This window comes from Dermochelys coriacea, chromosome 22 (genome assembly GCF_009764565.3).
Source record: "Dermochelys coriacea isolate rDerCor1 chromosome 22, rDerCor1.pri.v4, whole genome shotgun sequence".
Taxonomy (NCBI): domain Eukaryota; kingdom Metazoa; phylum Chordata; order Testudines; family Dermochelyidae; genus Dermochelys; species Dermochelys coriacea.
In genome coordinates this window covers 9,094,585-9,115,176 of record NC_050089.1, presented here as the reverse complement: position 1 = coordinate 9,115,176, position 20,592 = coordinate 9,094,585, and the positions used below count along the sequence as shown (strand labels likewise).

The 20,592-nt window shown below is 47.9% G+C and overlaps 3 protein-coding genes across 5 annotated transcripts in view; 2 read left to right on the top strand and 1 right to left on the bottom strand.

Moving 5' to 3' along the window:
* Positions 1-18,819, top strand: part of THYN1 (thymocyte nuclear protein 1) — a 20,668-nt gene extending 1,849 nt beyond the window's left edge. Inside the window, exons 3-9 of one of the 2 annotated variants that reach the window (XM_043501063.1) lie at positions 257-483; positions 1,056-1,124; positions 1,939-2,031; positions 3,057-3,152; positions 4,071-4,221; positions 18,348-18,446; positions 18,746-18,819. In XM_043501063.1, coding sequence (XP_043356998.1) covers positions 257-483; positions 1,056-1,124; positions 1,939-2,031; positions 3,057-3,152; positions 4,071-4,221; positions 18,348-18,446; positions 18,746-18,804 — 794 coding nt within the window. In that variant the 3' untranslated portion in view covers positions 18,805-18,819. Of the gene's footprint in view, positions 1-256; positions 484-1,055; positions 1,125-1,938; positions 2,032-3,056; positions 3,153-4,070; positions 4,222-4,337; positions 4,571-18,347; positions 18,447-18,745 lie in introns of those variants that run through there. The other variant, XM_038380942.2, reaches the window with a different exon arrangement.
* On the bottom strand, positions 5,184-20,389 carry VPS26B (VPS26, retromer complex component B). The gene is made up of 6 exons (XM_038380934.2): positions 18,948-20,389; positions 14,063-14,219; positions 11,749-11,913; positions 10,056-10,231; positions 9,164-9,306; positions 5,184-8,590 (listed from the first exon to the last, which is right to left on the bottom strand). The coding sequence occupies exons 1-6, from the start codon at positions 19,168-19,170 to the stop codon at positions 8,444-8,446; spliced, it is 1,011 nt and encodes a 336-aa protein (XP_038236862.1). The 5' UTR covers positions 19,171-20,389; the 3' UTR covers positions 5,184-8,443.
* NCAPD3 (non-SMC condensin II complex subunit D3) overlaps positions 20,376-20,592 on the top strand; it is a 49,625-nt gene continuing 49,408 nt past the window's right edge. Inside the window, exon 1 of one of the 2 annotated variants that reach the window (XM_038380930.2) lies at positions 20,376-20,592. In XM_038380930.2, the coding sequence (XP_038236858.1) occupies positions 20,529-20,592 (64 nt within the window). In that variant the 5' untranslated portion in view covers positions 20,376-20,528. The other variant, XM_038380931.2, reaches the window with a different exon arrangement.

Genomic DNA, 20,592 nt, shown 5'->3' with positions numbered 1-20,592 from the left:
CAACCAACAATAAAAACTCCTGTTTTTTTTTTTTTTTTTTTTTTAATCTTGGAACACATTTCTGATATGCTGGAAATCTTTGCAAGTGATGTCAACTGCCTAAGCTAGAGGCAGGGATCCACCAAAACTCCTTTTCTAGCCAAATGTTGTCTCCTATCAAGCCCGCTAGGATATAAGTCAGGTGTTTACAGCAATTGTCAAATTAGGAAACAATGTGTTCTGATTTCTCCACTCACGTTGTGTTTTCTTTTTAAAGATAAAAAGAGGCCTGCTGCTAAATTTGCCAAAAGAAAGATTCAGGAGGAGGAGGAACCCATGATGCCTGCAGCTAAGGAGAGGCGTTCAAAGCCCGTGGGGAGCAGCACAGGAAAGGCTACCAAGAAGGTGGCCTGCCCTAGTGCACAGGGAAGGAAGCAAGCGTACAGCCACTGGCTGATGAAATCAGAGCCGGAGAGCAGGTTTGAGAGGGGAGTGGATGTGAAAGTAAGCACTGGATCTTCCTTACTGTCACCATCCCAGCATGTGCATTCAGGAATGAGGAGGAAGGGAAGCTGTTTTATTTCTAGCTAGAAGGCTAGCGTCTAAACTTTATGGATTGTGGGGTCACAGGATTCAGGTTCTCTTTAATATCAGAGTTATCTTTTTTTCTTTCTTTCACAATAAAGAGTCAGCCTCTTCTCAAATACCCTTCTCTTTCTGGGTGTGCGCACACACAGATTTCATTCTCTTCCAGACCCAGAGAGATCCTGTAAAAAAAGCCACACCAGGCACTGTGTGTGGAACTCAATGTATGTACCTTGTGACCACGAATGGTTGAATTGACCCTGGTAGGATTTTTAATCCAGGACAGCAGGAAGTCTCTGTTTCAGACCTGGTCCTTAGACTGCCAAAGCATTGCCTCTACAGCTTTAACTTTCTTTACTTTAAACCAAGCGCTTTGTAAACCAGACAGTATGAGGAGAGATGCCCTAGAAACACATTAATGTACATAGACAATACATTAAATCCAAATGACAATCCAAGTCTAACCTTCTGTTTTTACTTTGATTGGGTAGTTCGGCATTGAAGACTTAAAGGCTCAACCCAATCAGACAGCATGCTGGGATGGAGTCAGGAATTACCAGGTAAGGAGCAGTGATTGAAGGCCTGGATTGCAAATACAGCGTCGTTGAAATATCACTATTGAAAACAATAAGAAAACAAAAATTAGTTCTTTATAAATGCTAGACTGCAGGCAAAATAGATGACTTGTTCACCCTGCCTGTTCCAGTGTCCAAATTCTTCCCCTGCGTACACTAAGCCAATTGTTCCTACTTGCTGCACTATGGCTAATTATCTATGGCTTAAAAAAAAAAAAAATCTCCCCAGACCTATTCAGGCAGGCCAGTCCTCTGGAAAGTAGTCTGATTTTTCTGTCTGGTTTCAGAAGGACATATACAGGTTCAAAACAAACAACCCTCATTTCTTTCCTCTTCAGTTTTTTCCTGCAAAGCCCCAGCTAACGTGACTCCAGCTTCTTGTCTATGTAGTTTTCTGTTTCGGCACACTGGTACAGGGGGAAATCTAAGCACAATTTTGTCTCTTTATAAACAAATCCAGCTTTGCTGCTTGTTCTGTAACTGGGAACTTTAGACTCCTGCAGTTGCTGAAAGAATGGCAGAGCTGCTGAATTCCAATAGACTTTATAGCTACTACGACCCTGGGTCAGTCTTGTTTTTCTTACTTGAACTTAGAGAATAAAACATCCTTGACATTTGTAGGAATGTTTGTATGAGCAGATCTGAAGCACCAGTGTTCTCCGCACTTCCATTTTTCCTTCTTGTTTCATTAAGCAGCTAATGGGGACAGCCTTTTGAAACCTTCCTATAGGGGACACTGCAGGCCCTCCTCATGGCTTAATTACAAAGTTCAGTGGTCTCTTATCTAATCATCTGACAGGCACGGAATTTCATGAGAGACATGAAAGTTGGGCAAGAAGCATTTTTCTATCACAGTAACTGCAAAGAGCCTGGGATAGCTGGAATTATCAAGGTGAGAGCCTCTTTCTAATCCTTGCAACAGTGAAATATTTCACTGCTGGTCTATTGGAAACAGCAACACATTAGAGCCCTGCTCCTACCTCAACCCCAGAGAAATGCAAGAGTGGCCTAATCATTAGTTGTGAAGAGCCTACAATTGCTGGTTCACAGACCAGCAGGGCTGACTCCCACTTCACCCTTTCCCAACAGAAACAGAGCCAACTTAGGTGATCTTGCTGGTTTCATGCTGGAGTGTTTCCAGACAAGGCAATGGAGTAAGGCCAGATTTACACCAATGTCCAAATAGAATCTGGCCCATTGAGTTCCACACAGTTGTGTATGAAGATGGTCTTTCGGATTAGACTTTAAGCAGCTGATCTCCATAGGTCTACAAGGTTAAGAGTACATGGGTATCCCAGTGACATGGTCCTTGCCCACCCTCTCTCCTCCACGGTGGTGCACTGGCACGTTGTTGCTCTCAGTGTTGTTTAAAATGCTTTGGGCAGAGAACGTAAAGAAGAATGTCGTCCCATTAGACTGGAGCTCCTATGGTCATATCCAGGGAGAAACTGGCAACTCTGCAGCAGTATTGCCCCATTATTCCTCATCAAGATCTTTTGATGGACGCCTCATATCTTATGCTGCTAGGAATACTCAACTGGCTGATCATGAGAGGTATAGGCAGAGTGCAGGAACCCCAGTCCTTGATCGTTCAGATGCCCTGCTTCAACAGTCAGTGACTTTATCCCGAGATGTGCACTTTTGACTATTAGTTAGGGCCTTGAATTCTATGCCCAGTTCTGACTGCAACCTTAGACAAATCCCTTAAACCTCTGACTCAGTTTACCCATATGGAAACTGCATATACCTAACCAGGCTCAGAGGGTGCCTAGGTAGTATTTCTAAAGCATAGTAGTGAAGGGTGTGCTAAAGGTGTTGCTTTTGATATGCCCTTCCTCTCATTTATGGTGGGTCAAGAGGTGTCAACAACTCTAGTCTTACTCATGAATCTCTGCTCTGCTTCCCTTTTAATTTTAGATTGTGAAGGAGGCTTACCCAGACCACACTCAATTTGACAAGAAGGACCCTCACTACGATTCCTCCAGTACCAAGGAGAACCCCAAGTGGTCCATGGTAATGTATTAAGTTACACACACAGCCAGTTCTGAACATTGATGATGTGGGCAGAGGAAAGGAGAGAATCGGATGGCCTCCCTGGTCTATCAAAGCCCCTGTTCGAACCTACACCACCTCTGTCATGAGAGGGAATTCATTCCAGTTGTTTCCCTGCTCCTTTGCTCTACCTTGGGCCCCCCATCCTGGAGAATGCAGAGATCCATATACCCGTAAGTTCTTACCACCTCACTTGGAAACCCTGCTGCCTGAAAACAGAACCTCTAGCCTCTCTGTAGTACAGAGCTCAGTGGCTGGGGATGGAAGATTACTCTGCACACCTTTAAGTCCCAAGCTGAGTCTACACTAGGCAGTGTTTATTCTTAAAGCACAAGAACACAGCTGTAGGGTAGTATTTGACATCAGCCCTACATCCCTAATAAATGTCTTGTCCCCCAACAAGGAAATGGACTCCTTCCTCTGATGCAGTGGCTCTCAACCTTTCCAGACTACTGGACCCCTTTCAGGAGTCTAATTTGTCTTTCCTACCCTCAAGTTTCACCTCACTTAACTACTTGCTTACAAAAATCAGACCTAAAAATACAAAAGCGTCACAGCACATTGACTGAAATTGCTGTCTCTCATTTTCACCATAGTAAAAAATAAATCAATTGGAATATAAATATTAATCTTACATTTCAGTGTATAGCATATAGAGCAGAGTAAGCAAGTCATGGTATGACATTTTAGTTTGTACTGACTTCACAAGTGCATTTTATGTTGCCTGTTGTAAAACTAGGCAAATATCTAGATGAGTTGCTGTACCCCCTGGAAGATCTCTGCGTGCCCCTGGTTGAGAACCACTGCTCTAATGTCAATAGTTCTTGTCCATTTCTAGCAACTGTGTTCCCTCACTGCTCATGTCTCCCCACTCACCAGGTGGATGTCCAATTTGTGCGGATGACTAAGTGCTTCATCCCCCTGTCCGAGCTGAAGGCTCACCACCAGGCACACACAGCTTCGGGAGGCCCGCTGAAGGACATGACACTGTTCAGCAGGCAGAGGCTCTCTGTCCAACCCCTGACAGACGGTAAGAACCTTCCCCCTACTAGGGGTGTCTTGACAAGATTCCTGCTAAGGAGAACCCTTTGCTTAGGACACTAGTGTGTTGTTCTTCTTACTCCCTTTTCCTGTCCCTTCACCCAGAGGAATTTGAATTCATCTTGAGCCTTGAAGAGAAACCAAGTTAGACAGACTGCAGCAACGGGGCCCATCGAGGCTGAAAATGCCTCCCATCCAGCCAGAATCCTCCCTTCCAAATTTATATTCTTAAACCCAGCCCCAGGGAAGACTCTGCGAGCGGACCAAAAGGAGGCGTATATATTCACTGTTACATTGGTGCACTGTGCTTATTTTTAAATAAAGCTTTTTTAAAGTCAGTGATACCTACTTGATTTCTCAGGGATGGGGAAGGGTTTGCAGCTCCTCTTTACTACAGAGAGAACCAAAAAGAGCTTGCCTTCCTGATTCCCTTTATGACAAGCAGTGCCCAGACACACAAGGCTCTTTCCACTCCTCAGTGCAAACCTTTCCGTGCTGCAGAGAGACAGATCTCTCAAGAGCAAGGATACACATTCAGCAAAGCAGGCTGCATGGAGAGTTTAAGACCTGATTTCAAGTTTTTAATACTGTAGCCTTTAGGACCTAATGATGTGGGCTGTAGTTTAATCCTTGTGCTGGGCTAGTGTTCAGAGCCAGTTCACTTACTGAGCTTGCTCTAGGTCCTGGTAAAAGGAGAAAAACCAACCCACTGGGATGGAATAGCTGTAAAAGTCACCCATCAGCATGACTCTAGGTGCACTTTACATGGCTTAAAATGGGGCCAATTAACTTTCCCCAGTAAGAACCACTTCTGTGCTGCCTCGAAGGGTGTGGAACAGTGAGAAAAAAGACTGGATTCTCCCTCCCTCAGGTGCCTGCTGAGTGCCCAACCTGAGGATAGGTAGGATAGTTCAGAACTGCAACGTAAAACAAGTTGGACAAACTAATGCACAGCATTTGAAAGCCTAGAATGGCCCTTTTAATCCAAGAGACAAAAAACAAATTTTAAAATACAGCTATTGAAAAGATGAATTAAGAAACATGTAAACACTGCAGAGGCTAAATTACAAGTTGCACTGCTTAGTTCAGTACCTATGCACCACTCCGCCCAGTGAGAATCTGCTTGGAGGAGAGGGGATACCCACAATACAGGATAAAACAACCAAGCATGGGGTGCGCTGCGAAAGCCACAATAGCTCCCCGCTCCTCTTATTAAAGAGTTGGCTTTTTCTTTTCTGTAGGGGCTTGGAGTTGAATTTTCATGTCTCTCCTCTCAAGAGCCAATCATTATAGATGGGGCAAGTATCATCACCCCCAAACACAGGGCATAATAGAAAGCAGGTTGAATCATCTAATCAGAGAAGGTAAAAAGGTGTGGGGGGGGGGTGACTCTCAAGCCTAGTCCTGTGAGGGGGGACACAGAGGAGCAGAAAAGTTAACAAAAGGAAATATTTTGGCTCATGCACCTTTTCTGACTAATCCCTCTCACAGTGACAAGCAAATGCCGTCTGAAAATCTTGGAGAGGGGGTTTTCCATCTTTAGGCAATCTCCTCAGGTCCATCACTGATCCTGTTTCACCACTCACCTAATGCAGAGATGTGTTCACCCACTGGGCTTCTTAACACCAACACACTACAACCGAGAGAAGTATTCAAGCACAAAGGGATTTCAGGATGGCCGTTTTGAGATGAGGCAAAGGAGAGAGTGGGTCACGGTGCAGCTGGGCTAGGCTCAGCCCCACAGATACCATCTGTTACCGGGACTGTCTCCTAAAGGGAGCCTCACCTGTTTTCAAATGATTGTGCATTGCCATGGCACACCTTGATCCCTCTTAATAGGGCAGAAGCAGAGCAGAAGTAGCGTCCACGTTCATTGGCTACGTAAGGCCTAAAGCACACCACTACCCCTATGCGTGATGTAACAAAGCGGCTGCCTTTAATATGAGTGTGCTTTGGTCTGACGGAGGAGACTGCTGTTCCAGTCCACAGCAAGGATCTCTCACATACAGAGGCAGAGTAAGCCACACATCCTCACTACTACAGTGCAGAACATGGTGTGATACTAGTGTTCACAGCAGAGAAGAGGAAATTAACATCCCCTGGGATGGAGCAGGACTCTCCATCTAGGTTAAGAACCATAGCCCTATATGTGACTGAGTGAAAATAAAACTTAGTTTGGCAAGCAGAAAATACATTTATCACTGAACTACAGCAGCTTTCTTACTACGCAAACATCACCCCCCTCCCACCCAGACCCCACCATCACTACAGGCACCAGGGCACTGTCTCTCACAGAGCTAAACGTTGCAGCAGATGCTTTAACTTCCCAACAGCAAGAGAACAGCTCTGCATCCAGCCAGAGGAAATTCCAGAATCAGAAGCAAGCCTGGCAGAACCTCAGGAAAACCATCAGTACCGCTCCTGTTAGAGGGAGCTGATGTCCTGGTTTAGTTCAGGTTTCTGTCTCCATATGCTGGTTGGAGGTTTTATTACCTGTTTCCTAGAAAGGGATCTAAAAAGGATGGAGAACATCCAAATCCCGTCAATCAGTTAAGTCTAAAAGACCATCTCTGAACTTTAAAGGAGGACTGAATCCCTTCTGGGTACATTCTCATGATCCCACTTAAAAGATTAAATGGAGTTTATTTTAAGAGTGAAAGACATCCCATGCTCAGGTCCTCAGATAGCTTCATGCCCAAAGACACCACCACTACTGTTCTCATCAGGCCCAACTGAGCAAGAGCTGTCTGTATGGAAGCAGAAAGTTTTGCCTGCCATTTTGCTTCACTTCACTTAGCAGCACATACAGGCCAGTAGCTTTTTAAACAAAGGTGTCCCATTTGCCAGGAATAGTAATAGCCCATCCCAGGTGCCCAGGGGGTATCCTTCAAGCCTTTTACATACAGGTGCATTTAAAGAACACCCCTATGTCCCCTCCTGTCCCACCCTGCTACTCTTTCAGATAATTTTCAGCCAATCAGGGAAGTCCCCATGAGGTTTAACTACAGCACCACTGGGGTGAATCCTAGGGCCAAATGAAGCAGAGTTTCATTCAGATAAATTGGAAACAAGGCGAAAGCCAGAAGGGAAACAGTCCATCACTTACAGCAGCACTTCAGAGGCTGCAAAGGCTATGGCACTGCTGCTGCTCTCTCTCTCACACACCACATGGCTTTTCCCTGTACCACTCCTAGAAAGACCTGACTGCAACTGCTTTCCACCACCGCATGTGGAATCTGTACAACTGCTCTGCTATTACACTCTCTTCTATCTCCAGCATACACAAGCATCCCAGGGCCCAGATGCACTAGCATGGCTCTGTCATACAGCATGGATTACAAACTACAGCCTGACCTCCCAGAGGCAAGACTATCAAGGCTCTGTGCGCTCTCTTTCACTGGACACTTTCCTCCCAGACTCTGCCGAGCAGCTCTGCTAGCTCACCCATACTTTATCTGCCCTATACAGTATCCATATGCCCGTCAATTCCACACACAGCTGCTATCTGCGTTTTTAAATGTTAACCAAACCTCCTGCTCTCCGAGACGCTGCATCCATGAGCTCCCAAGGCAAGGACACGAAGGCAGCATCATCTGCTACGCTGCACAACCTGGCTCTGCTATTCACAGAGCTGATTCAACTAGTTATATAACCATTTGCAGCAGAGCCTCCAGGAACAGCACGGGGGAGAACCCATCACGCAGGCTACACCTCAAGCTTAAACTCCGCGCACGCACACTCCTGCCTTCCAGCTGAAATGCTTCATCAGGCTCCCTCCTCCCACTCACCTCACGAGGGCTTCTCCATGGCAGCAAAATGCCCTCCTACATGCCCAAAGTGACATACCTACTGCCGAGGAGGAGCATCAAATTTCCCCTTCCCCCCCCTCTCGCCTCCCCACTGCCATGCTGAAGGGGTCTCATGGCAACAGGAAAGCCAGGCAGCCCAATGGCCCCTGCATGTATAAAAGCAGCCTACCCCAGAGGAATGTAGGAGGTTGGGGAACACGGAGGCACGTTCAACTTTGTGCCGTAGTTGCTGTAGCTTACATGGCCCCCACCCCACCCGACTGGTCCTTCGAAGATCAGAATTAAGTCAAAAAACTGATATTGATTTTCATAAGTCTCTGGTGAAATATTTTCTTTTCCCCTCGTTGCTGCTGCCGGCCCTGGACACTTGGGTTCTGCAGCAGCGTCGCTCCACAGGGCGTTTCACTGCCGGCTGTTGTTTTCTGCAGGCTGGCTGGGGGTCATGGCCTCAGCATGGGCGGACGTCCCCTCAAACCGCTGAGAGGCAATGGCTGCCTGGTGGGACATGCTCTTCCTCACAATGTCTCCTTTCCGCCATAGTACCACTTCCTGTCAGAACGCAGACAGCAGGACCCATTAGGACATGCAGCGGCTACGCTGGCCCCACCCAGGATGTACTCACAGGTCTGAACGTCTGCCTAAGTTGCTGGAGCAGTAACTTGCATCCATCCCCATATGCTGGCCTATTCCACTCTCCATCCTTCAGCTGGGAAAGGCCATTCCAGCTTCAAGAGAGGGGCCCAAGCAGTGCAGACCTCTGGAAGGCTGGATGGTAGCACTCCTCAGAGGATGGGCCAGAGGCAGCCACTAGCTGTCAGGTCTCTCCTAGTATGTGGGGCGACATCTGCCATGGTTAATGCAGCACAGAGAATTGATAGGGGGATTACAGTGGATAAGCCCTCTCTGAGGAGCATCCCTAACAGACCCAGATAGGCAGGTGCATCCTCTATCCACCCCCCAAATGATCTGGCTCCAGTGGGTACCCAGGGAGGAGCATCTTCCCCCACATCACCAGCCAGGCTGCCCCACATTCTTCTCTTGTGAGTTATAATGGAGTGCCTGAAGCAGCACCTGACTGGCTGGCTACCGTCCCCCGCACGGTAAAGTCCCACCCTTTCTCACCTGCTGTTTGAAGTAGCGCCTTTCTTCTTCATCTATCAGCACCAGGTTGAGGTAATAACGCACTGAGAACTTCTTATTGATGTCCCTCATAGTGGGTGTCAGCTCATAGCCCGCCAGGAAGAGTCGGATTGGAATGGATTCCCCTGCAAAAGGCATGAGCATAGGCACAACATACTGATTCAAATCTCGCAAGGACAGCACCGGCCCAAAAAGGTAAAACCAGAGCAAGCTAACGCCTGCAACTCTGTGCCTGAGTCTGGCATACCTTACCACTGCTGGATGGGGTTTGGGCCGAATGCCCTCAGCTCCCACAGAATAGCAGTTAGCATGTTTATTCTTTAGCAGTGTCGTGCCCTCTGTAGCAAGCGTCCTTCCTCCACTTCAATACCACGGGGTTCCCTTCATTGCCCACAACATTGGAGGAGAAAGAGAATGGAACGACATTCCTTCTAGCTACTGACATGGGAGTTCTAGAACAGAACTGCCAGTCACCACTGCTGAACACTATCATCCAGAGAGACCAGATATTGCAGAGGATTGGCAATGAGATAAGATTCCACCTTTCAGTGCTATGTTCTGAGACCAAGCCCAGGTCAGCTGTGGAAGTCTATTCCTAACTGTACCACTGACTTGCTAGGAGACTTAAAAGACACCAGCAATGTGCCTCAATTTCCCCCACGTTTGTAAGCTGACATGAGATTCACCAGTGAAGAGGGATGCACGAGCCAGCTATTATCACACAAGAAAACAAGCACTCAGTTGAAGATAGATGATGACTTTATGGGACTCACAGTAGGTCCCACATTCCGGCAAAAATTAATGGTGCAAAACAAGCTCTGGTCCTCCAAAGATTATAGGAGAGGAATGTAAATGGTTCCCCACCCCTTCTCACCTCTCACAGGTGCCCCATCCATGATCTCATATTTAGCTATTGTGTCATTCTCGTGGTAAACATTGGGGCCAGTCCCTGTTGTCTCTCTCTTGATGATATCTATCTCCATGTGTTTGATCTTGATCCGCACCAACAGGAAGTAGATTTTTCCAACAATCACATCTTTTAAGTGGTACCTTGAGAGGGTGGGTAAGACAGCCAAGATCAGTTTTGGTCTCTGCACAACAGAGCAGGAAACAAGTTGACAAGCTGGAATGTGCCTGTCGGACACTTCCCCATTCTCCTCAGGGCACACTTCAGATTCCATGGGCACCCCAGCCACACGTTCTGGGCTGCTCCAAGCAATAACTATGCATTCATGCTCAATTCTCTGGGCATCAGCAACTCTGAATGGGATTATTGGATGAAATAACATCTTAGGCTGGACATTCGTAAGAACTTCCCAACAAGATCCAAGTCTCCCAATGGCAATTGCTTAGGTAATTTAAAACACCACCCTGCAGGAGGACGCTCCAAGACTGGGTGGGAAGGATGGACTAGATCAGGGGTGGCCAACTTGTGGCTCTGGAGCTGCATGCGGCTTCTTGCATAGGTGCTGACTGGGGCTGGAGCTACAGGTGCCAACTTTCCAATGTTCAACCCCAGGCCCCGCCCCCACTCGACGCCTTACCCCAAGGCCCCGGCTCCTTCCCGCACCCCCCCTCCCTGGCCTGCTGCATCCTTGCTCCTCCCCCCTCCCTCCCAGAGCCTCCTCTACACCACGAAACAGCGAAACAGCTGATCGCGGTGTGCAGGAGGTACAAGGAGGGAGCGGGAGGTGCTGATCGGCAGGGCTGCCGGCGGACAGGAGGTGCTGGGGGAGCTGCTAAGGGATTACCGTGGCTCTTTGGCAATGTACATTGGTAAATTCTGGCTCCTTCACAGGCTCAGGTTGGCCACCCCTGGACTAGATGTAGCCTAAACTGGTAATTTCCAACTTCTGTGCCTGAGTCAACAGCCACATAGTCCCACATTTAATCACACCATTCTGGCAAACAGCAGAAGCTTTGCCATTGGGCCCCCCGGGACTCAGAACAATGGGAGCTCTCAATCTGAGTAAAATAAACCCACCTTCATCCTAATTCTCTGCACCTCCCTCAGTATGTGAGTGCAGATGCCTCCATCTGGGTAAAGCACATTCCAGGGTGGTGGTGAGAGGGGAGAGATCTAAAGCAGGAACAGCCTCAGCACTTCAGTGAACAGCCTGCTATCCACAATAGGGACAGGGAGAGCTAAGATAAATTACAGGGCCCCACCTAAAGTTCACAACAGGAGCTGCCTCTGCATATCTAGTCAAGTTAAGCAGCCTCTAAGGGTACATCTACACAACAATTAGACTCGCGTGACTGGCCCATGCTAGCTGACTCAGGGTAAGGGGCTGTTTCATTGTTGTAGACTTCTGGGCTCAGGCTGCAGCCCAGGGCTCTAGGACCCTGCAAGGGTCCCAGAGCTGCAGCCTGAGCCCGGAAGTCTGCACTGCAATGAAACAGCCCCAGGAGCTTGAGTCAGCTGGCATGAGTCAGCTGTGGGGTTTTTTGTTGGTTTTTTTTTGGTACAGTGGAGACATGCCCTAAGAGTCCCACCCAGCCTACCCAGCAGGCTGCATCCTCTCATGCAGGGAGTTCTACTCAGCAGCCGTTCTCAGGATACTTACTTGGATTTGTTATACTCAAACTCAATGTGCAGGCAATCCTCAATTCCCACCTCCATCTTGATAGAGGAATTGAGCTCCGGGTAGGTGCTGAGTGTGTGCACGACGATGTCCATCTCCTTCACCACATCATTTAATCTGCGGCTGACGGTCGCTCGGAGGAAATACCTGCAAGGGGAACACCTCATCCATTAGAACCCTTGCAGACTACCTCATCGGGTGCAAAAGCCATGGAGGGAGGTGTTAAGAGTGGAGGAGAGAGGATCGTGGGCTTTGATGGAGCCGCTCAGACCACCTGGTCCATGCAGTCCAGTAATCTGCCTCCCGTAGTGGACAACACCTGATGGTTTAGAAGAAGGTCAAAGTCCTTTGTAGTGCACCTGAGCAATTGTACGCTGCTGTACACAGGGGAGACGTTCCAGCCTGAACCCTATGGCTTATTGCCCTAAAGCATGAGACGTGAGTACACTAATCACCGCCTAGGTAACTAAATATCGATCATAAAATTATCCAGCCCTCTTAAATGCATCCCCAGCATTTGACCCGTTGACTAGATTTCAAGGTGACAGCATACCTTTACAGCCCAACTCTGAAATAGGATTTACAATTTGTGAACAACAACATGTCAGCAAGGCATTTCTTTGCATCTAAGCCACGATTAAATTAAGCAGGCCTGATTACAAGACTATTGAAACACATTTAACTGACTCTGCTGGAGACTGAAGCAAGTGACCAGACATTGCTCTTTTAATGCCAAATAAACTGGAAGCGTTTGGGAATCAGAAGAGACTTTGGTTTCCCTTATTTTTTAAACAAGAAGAAAAAAGGGGAAAAAAAAGGAGCAATTCAAGCATGAGCCACATGCACAAGAGAAGCCAGGACAGGCTGCATTTTACTACTGAGCTCGTTGCACAGCTTCTGGAACTGCACTCAGTGCTTGACATGCTGTCCCAAGACGGCGCTGCATTCCATCATCACAAGTGATGAGAACTGAACATTCCATTTCAGCCAAGGATCAGATGCATAGAGCCTTTGGCCGGCGGGCGCAAGTGCAGTTGCAGCGCAGACAAGAGCTATCAAGAAGTAGCTGCAGACTGGAGGAACAGAGGGGAAGCCAGAGAGAAGCGTGGATTTTAGAAGAGTGGGGAGAAAGAAGGAATGACGAAAAGGGTCAAGACCTCCCTTTTCAAACATGTGGCGTTCACAGGAGTTGGTAGATTTTCCACAGATTTTCTAGGCATCCCACACACAGTATCTGAACTGTCAATTCACCCCCATGGCCTAGTGTTTAAACATGAAATGGGACTATACTGTGACCCCCCACAGAAACAGCAGCTTGAGGGGCTCAAGACACATGCACACACATGAAGGGCCACAATTCAGTTTAAAAGGGAGAGTCCAGTGACACAGGCATAAGATAACTGTCTATTTACTAGCGAGATACAGATTTGAAATTAATTTCTTCAACAATCTTTAGAAATTATCATCACTGCTCTGTTCTCTCTGCAGGGTTAACTGGGAGTGTGTGCCCCTCTCAGCTGGGAATAGCATTTTATCAGTACTTCCTCCCTGCTGGGGAAAAACAGCTCAGGCTGGAATGCCTGGGGAATCAGATTTTAGAAGTTACTGTCAGCTTGTTTTCAAATGATAGAAAATGGTTAGTTTAACAGCAGTTCAATCACTTTTCAATAACATGCCCCTTTTAAACAATTAACACTTCTCAGCTCTGATTTCCCACGATTTCAAAGGCAAGACCCATACCCCATGGCCCTAATCCATGGGCTTATCTACACTGGCCCTTACAGCACTGCAACTTTCTTGCTCAGGGGTTTGAAAAAACACCCCTCTGAGCACAGCAAGTTTCAGCGCTGTAAAACGCCAGTGTAGACAGTGCACCAGCGCTGGGAGCTACGCCCCTCATGGAGGTGGGTGGGTTTTTTTTGTTTTTTTGTTTTTTGTTTTTTTAAAGAGCACTGGGACAGCTCTGCTGCGACTACACAAGCCACGTTAAAGCTTTAATGTTGCCAGTGTAGACTAGCCCTATGTTATCACACTGTCAAAGTTGTCAGTTCCCTACTGGATTTTCAGTTGTTCCTTATTATATTTAAGGTAGATTGTAGTTCTATCTATTCTTCCCAATTTGACTCTTAGACATAGGCATTAGACCCTCGTGTTGCTGTACTATCTTTTGGTGTGTGTTCATTTGGGGTACCTGGTACTGTCTCTCTTACTAGAAAGACATTGCATGAAAATTAATGCCCAGGGAGAAGGCTGAATCTTGGGACTGGGAGAAACTCGACAGCGGGAGGAGACTCACCGTAACTTCACATTCTGCCCCGTGTAGGACTCGTACGGTTTTTCCACATGCGTGAATTCAAAGTCGAACGTCTGTGACTGGGTGAACTCACCAGGACGGGCCAGGTCCTTCACCAGAGAGACAAATTCATGGTGATTTCCCCGGTCATAGTAGAGCTCTAGGAAGAGAATACTCAGTTAAGCAGTGCTGCTCACTCCCCTGTGAGTAGCTCAGCTTTGGGAGAAGAACTGCAGGAAATGGGCATGGCAGAAAGGAACCAGTCCCCTACAAAGCCTCTTCCCTATTCTATCCCTTCTCCTCCACTTCCCAGAGAAAGAATGTCTCCCTGGAAATCCTGAGGTTCAAATACAAAGGGCCGTGCTTCATCCAGCCCCAACTGGGCCAGATACACAGTGAGAGGAGTGAGCCAGGGTCTAAAGAGTAGAGATGCACAGTTAGGTCCTTGACCCATCACGGGCCCAAGCTCATTTTGAAGTGCCAGTAAAAACGAGAACCCAATTTTGCAGATTGGTTTGTTCACCCTAGAAATCAGCAGTGCTGTTCCCCTCACTGGACAGCTCATGTTCGCACAGTGGCTTACATTCTCCTCTGTCAAGCACATGACAGAGTCCAATACAACGGAAGGAGTGCTCTCTTAATGGTTCAATTTAGCAAATCTAGACTCCTGGGTTCCATTCTTGGTTCTGCCACTAATTTATTGTGACACCCTCAATACTTCCCTCTCCATATGCTGCTTCCCACCACCCATCAGTAAAATGGGGTCAGCTATGCATCCCCTGGAGGGTTGCTTTGCTACATTAGTATCTGTAAATTGCTTGAGGATCCTCAAAAAGCGTCATCCTCCATTGTACAAGTAGAGAAGAAATAAGATATCCCATGAGCTCATGCAAAATATCCAACCCACGGGTAAGGGAACAGGATAGGCTGGTGTCAAAAATAGCTGAGAAGGTCTGTAAATATTCCACTCCCATGAAAGCAGGTGAAGAGAGAGGAGATAAAGAAAGCAGGAGCATAGATTCCCATGATGTCTCTTCAGCTTTACTCACTTACCCCTACCTATAAAAACAAACCAGAACATCTATGTAGGTCAGTGTAATCAAGGTTAATATATCCAGATTACCTGCAAAGACAAGGAACCATCACAGAGCAAATCAGCAGCTAGTGCCATCCCTTCTCTCATCTCTTCCTGCAGATCCTCACCTTTAAGGTCTAGGCACTGGACTTTTAATCAGTAAAAAAAACAAAGCCCCAAAACTTCCCCACAATGTGGAAGCAGAGACAAAGCAGAAGCGTGAGGCTAGGAGGCTTCCATCTATCATTGCTCATGTCTCTCAAAGAAAGTTTAAGCAGAAGTGAGCGCAGAGGTAGCCCCGTTAGCTCCAGGGAACAAAAAAAGGTGAAGAACTCCATTAAGTTCCACACTATGCCAGCACACAGCATATGACCATGCAGAGAACACATCTTCAAGGGGTAAAGCTGAGCTGGTGGTTCTATGATGGCTACATGGCTGGCCAGGGAAATGTTAGGGAACAAGGTTCTGTGTGGAAGAGTTGCTCAAACCAGCTGCAGATGAAAAGGCAGACATTTTCCTGTGCCCTCCCAATTGTTCCAGCAGTTCTCCAAGCATAGCCATGACCAAGTGACCATCTTTAATATAAAGTGGCCCACAGGAACTACAGCCCCTCGAATGTAATTTTCCATCTTGATCCAAGATAACAGAAAATGGAGACCTGTATTCAGTTCGCTATTATACATAAGGGTAAAGGCAATCTACTCCAGTTTCCTGTATGGTGTGCTCCCAGAAAGTTGCCGATACAGCCCTTTGGTTAGGAAAAGTTTGGGCAACCCTAATTCTTACCATCTGGAGCCGAGGTCACAACTAAGACAAGGTCAAACATTATCACATGTCCACTGAACCCTGCTGCAGAGGCTTTCTGAAGGGCGGTCTTGTTGTTAGAGCACTAGCCTGGGACTCGGGAGCTGAACCCAGATCTCCTATCTCTGCCACAGACTCAACGCATGACCCTGGGCAAGTCACTTACTGTGTGCCTAATCTCCCCAGCTGTAAAATATGTGATAACGCTTTGTCTTGTCCACCCTTTTGTCCACCTTACCTCTGTAGACTGGAAGTTCTTTGGGGCTGGAATGATCTCTACTGTGTTTGTACAGCACCTAGCGTACCGAAGCCCTGATCTTGATTGGATCCTCTGGGCTCTAATGTAATACAATCATATAATAAAGCATCTCTCTATTCAATACACATCCACAAAGGGAGAGAAGGGATGCTCCTTTATGTGATGGGGAAGGAATGCAGGCGTGATATACGAAGAGACAAGGACTCATCTCACAGCACAATGCCAAAAGTAATGACTGAGTTTAAACTGGGAAAAAACAGACTGCCAGCGTACTAGGCTCCCAGCAATTACTGCCCAGGAGCTGAGATTGGCACTTAGACCTTTAGAGGAGGAATTGACGATTCTTCATATTTAAAAAGACACCAGTGTGTCAAACGTTAGAAAAAAGCCCCAGTTTGAGTTCAACAAAGCCACAGTTTTCCATTCTGACTTTTTTTTTTTTTTTTTAAATCTACCAGCATTTTTAGGATGATCTCAGAGAACAGTCACTGCAGACAGACTGATGACCTAAAAGGAATCTGCACTATCCATCCATCAGAGGGGAAACTGTCCTGGACGTTAACCAGAGAATCAGATACAGGACTCCTGCATTCTATTCCCAGCTCCATCACAGACTCTATGATCTTAAATAAATCACACCACTTCTCTGTGCTTCAGTATCCCCATCTGTAAAATGGGGGTAATGCCTATCTCCTCACCTCTGAGAGCCTAAATCCCTAATATGAGGCATTTGGAGATGGAAGGTGCTATAGAAGCACAATCAGTTATCTTTCAGACTACTGCGGCTGTTTTTTTTTGTTTAAGGTAGTATAACCAAGCACAACCTGGACCTCAAGTCTGGTTATGAAAACTCTCTTTATAGCTGTAATAGACATGTACTACTTACGTAGTGCTTCATGAAGTCAAAGCACTGAGCAAATCAATCAGTCTTCAAAACTCCTCTGTAAATATTATTTTTGGAATATCATAACACCTAGAAGCCCTAGTTATGGACCAAGACTCTAGATGCTGTACAAACACAGACCAAAAAAACAGTCCGCCTTCCCCAAAGAGTTTACAACCTAAGCACTCATTTTACAAATGGGGCAATGAGACAGGTGGAGTGCCTGTCCAAGGATGCACAGCGAGTCGGCGGCGGAGCAGAGAGTAAAGCTCATGCTGAGTTTACTCTGGAGATTTGAAACCCAGAGGCAGGTTATAATCCAGTTTCTGATAATGGGGCCTGTTTATATATAATTAGCTATGTGATTTCTGTGACCCCAGAAGTGTAACATGTGGTGGAAGTGGAGAAAATCAGAAGAGAAATGAAGAGAAGGTGATGGGGCTGGGTGAGGAAAAACATCAATTTAATCTTCTGTGCCAAGGGATTTACAAGGAAATGTTATCCATCTCAAGTTGAAAATGTTGATCACATTGATGTGCAGATGAACAGCTTCTACCGAGATTTTTAGAGCAGACAGGGCCCTGGATTTAAGGTCTTGTCTGAAAAGTCCCACACATGCATGGTGCAGAGTAAATAAACGAATAAAAACTGTGCAAGTTACTCTAGGGTTTATCGCTTCTTTTTAACTCAAACTCAGATGAGTCCACAAAATGTTTAGTTCTTTATACCAATGGCATAGTGGGTAAGGCAAGTACCTTCCCTCCTGTTATGGGGGGAGGGAATCACTGATCTAAATTGGGTTTGCACAATATAAAATTGCCAAATTCAAACTGCAATCACAGAAATAACAGCTCAGATATCAGATGATTTCATGTGGATAAGGGAGCTTGGCCACCCCAACAGGATGAACAAAATCAATGGAGCTGGGGACAGCAAGCTTTGAAAGGAAAAGAAGCTGACCCACAAGGGTAGTTCGCCTCTGGGACATAGCTCATTAACTGAAATGTGCACATACACCAGCTGGTCTGTTGCCTCATGCACTCCATATAACCATTACCTCCCATGGCAGCCCTTGCCATCACACACAATGTAATCAATCGCACAGTAAACGCAGCTAGAGATGTAGCAACATGTTAATAAAAAGGATGGGGAATGATAAAGAACCCAGCTTATACACTATAAGGAATGCTGCTGCCAAGATATTAAAACTTAAAAATAACCCTGGAGGTTTGAATTTGAACTAAAAAACTCTCTCTATATATTTCAGAGCTCAGGGCACTGAATGAGCAGAAACAGGAAAATAGGATGAGAGAGAACAATGACCTGGAAAAGGAGTGGAAGTACCTCCCTTCTGCACAGATTCAAGGTACAGAACACATGGATTGTCCAAACCTAAAAGGTGATTTAAAATAATTTCTGATAATCAAGGAACTTTTCAGTGTAATTACAAGACGCTGGGGATCATAACCCAATTTCCGAGAACAGGATGCACTGTAACTACATTCCCATTTCCTAGCCTAATGGAGACAGAACCTTGCCAGTGTTAACATTTAAGTATATTCAACCTGGAGAAATTAGTAATGCAAAACAAATAAATAAAACTCCATGCAATGCACTGCTGTGTATTTCTGCCCTCACTGAAGGGGTTTCATTTTTGAATTTCAGAAGGGAAAGAACAATCAGACTCCAACCAGAGGAATCACTACAGGATGGCAGGTGGATGAATGTGTTGCAAGCAAGCTTTAGGAAGCTGTGAGCCCAACCCACTCCTCCATGCTGGTATAAAGTACCCTTCCCCTCCAACCTCCCAATTAAAGTCCCTGGCGTTCCATCATGCAATACTCACACACCCACATTCCCCGCTCACCAATTTGTCCGATGAATTCCACCTTGATGCCTTGGTGCTCCAGCCGCTTGTTTGGGTGCTTGAGGGTGAGGGTGACCCGACCTGATACTGTCTCCCCATCATAGAAAAGGAAATATTTCTCCTTCTTGCCCTCTTCAGTCTTGTGCTCAGCCCTGCGCCTGCTCTCTGCATCACTCAGCACCAGCTCCAATTCTGCACTCTGCCCAAACCCAAAGAAGCTCATCTCACTGCTGGGGAGGGAGGGACAATCCCAGATGGCTAGTGGGGTTGCTGTGGGGAACGGGGTGTACTACTACAGGGAGCACTGGAAGAGTGGCAACGTCTGAGGATTTTGTTTTCTTCAAGGGGCTCAAATACTATGGCGATGGATGCAGTACAGAAACCCCAGATAAGGAGAGGGGACGTAATCCAATTTTAGGGATGAAGACTGTAATGCTAAGGGATCCTGGTGAGGTTCAATCCTAGCAAGCTGCAGGACTTCAGGAAGAGAGTTCAATACAGCTCAAAGGCACTAGAGGAATATATATTTCTGGGGGACTGGGACAGAGTAACCTCAGAGCGCTAGAGGGCTCCTGTTGCTTAGGAAGGGGAGTTAGAGAAGGGTGGTCCAATGCAACCAAGAGAGGGCCTAGAAAGCTGCTTAGAAGGGCGATGTAACAGCCTAAGGAGCTGCTGCTGTTTTGGAAAGGGCTGCAGCATAAAGGTCGCCCATGGAGTCTGCAGCCGCTGCTCGGAGATGAATTACAAGGAAGGGCCCTTGGCAACTGGAGACTGAGAGATTCAGTGCACCCCGTGGGGGGGGGGGGAAGGGGAGGTCTTCTGCCTCTTACCTTCACTACTCAGGAAGGGGTGTGGGGTGCTGGGTAACGAAACGGGAGCACTTACCGCTTCGGGTGGGGGGGGGGGTGTGCAATGCAGCAGGGGCACCACTGCTGGGAGAAGGAGGTGCAACTGGGAGGGTCCCCCCAGCAAGAAGGTATAGAGAGTACTCCGGCGGTGGGGCGAGGGGCTGCAAATGGGGAGGGGCCGCGGCGGTGGGGCGAGGGGCTGCAAATGGGGAGGGGCCCCGGCGGTGGGGCGAGGGGCTGCAAATGGGGAGGGGCCCCGGCGGTGGGGCGAGGGGCTGCAAATGGGGAGGGGCCCTGCTGGCAAGCGCCCAGCCCCCCGTGGTCTCTGCAGAGCTAACGAAGCGCAGCGGTCACCCCGCGGCGCAGGATGCGGGCCCCGCTCCGGGCTGGGAGGGAGGGAGGGAGGGTCGCAGCCCAGACGCGCTCGCGCTCTGCCCCGGCTGGCTGGCTGGCACGAGCGGCGCTCGAGCTGTCCTCCAGGGCCGGGCCTCGCACTGCGCAAGCGCCGCCCGGCCCGGCCTCGGGTCCTCCCATTGCGCAGGCGCCATCTCCCCGTTCCGGGGCGGCCTCCGCGGGCCGCCGCATTGGCTCCGCCGTGGGCGCCCCGCGCAGGCGCAGCGGGCCAGCCAGCCCCCGGCCCCCGCTGACAGCGGACGGGGATTGGTCGCGGCCAGGCCGGAGCGCGGATTGGCGGGTTCGAAGGCACCGGCGGCGCCGAAGCGAGGACGGCAGGATGGCGGCGGCCGAGGGGCCCCTGCGGGGCTTGGAGAGCTGGGGGCTGCTGGCGGTCAGTGCGG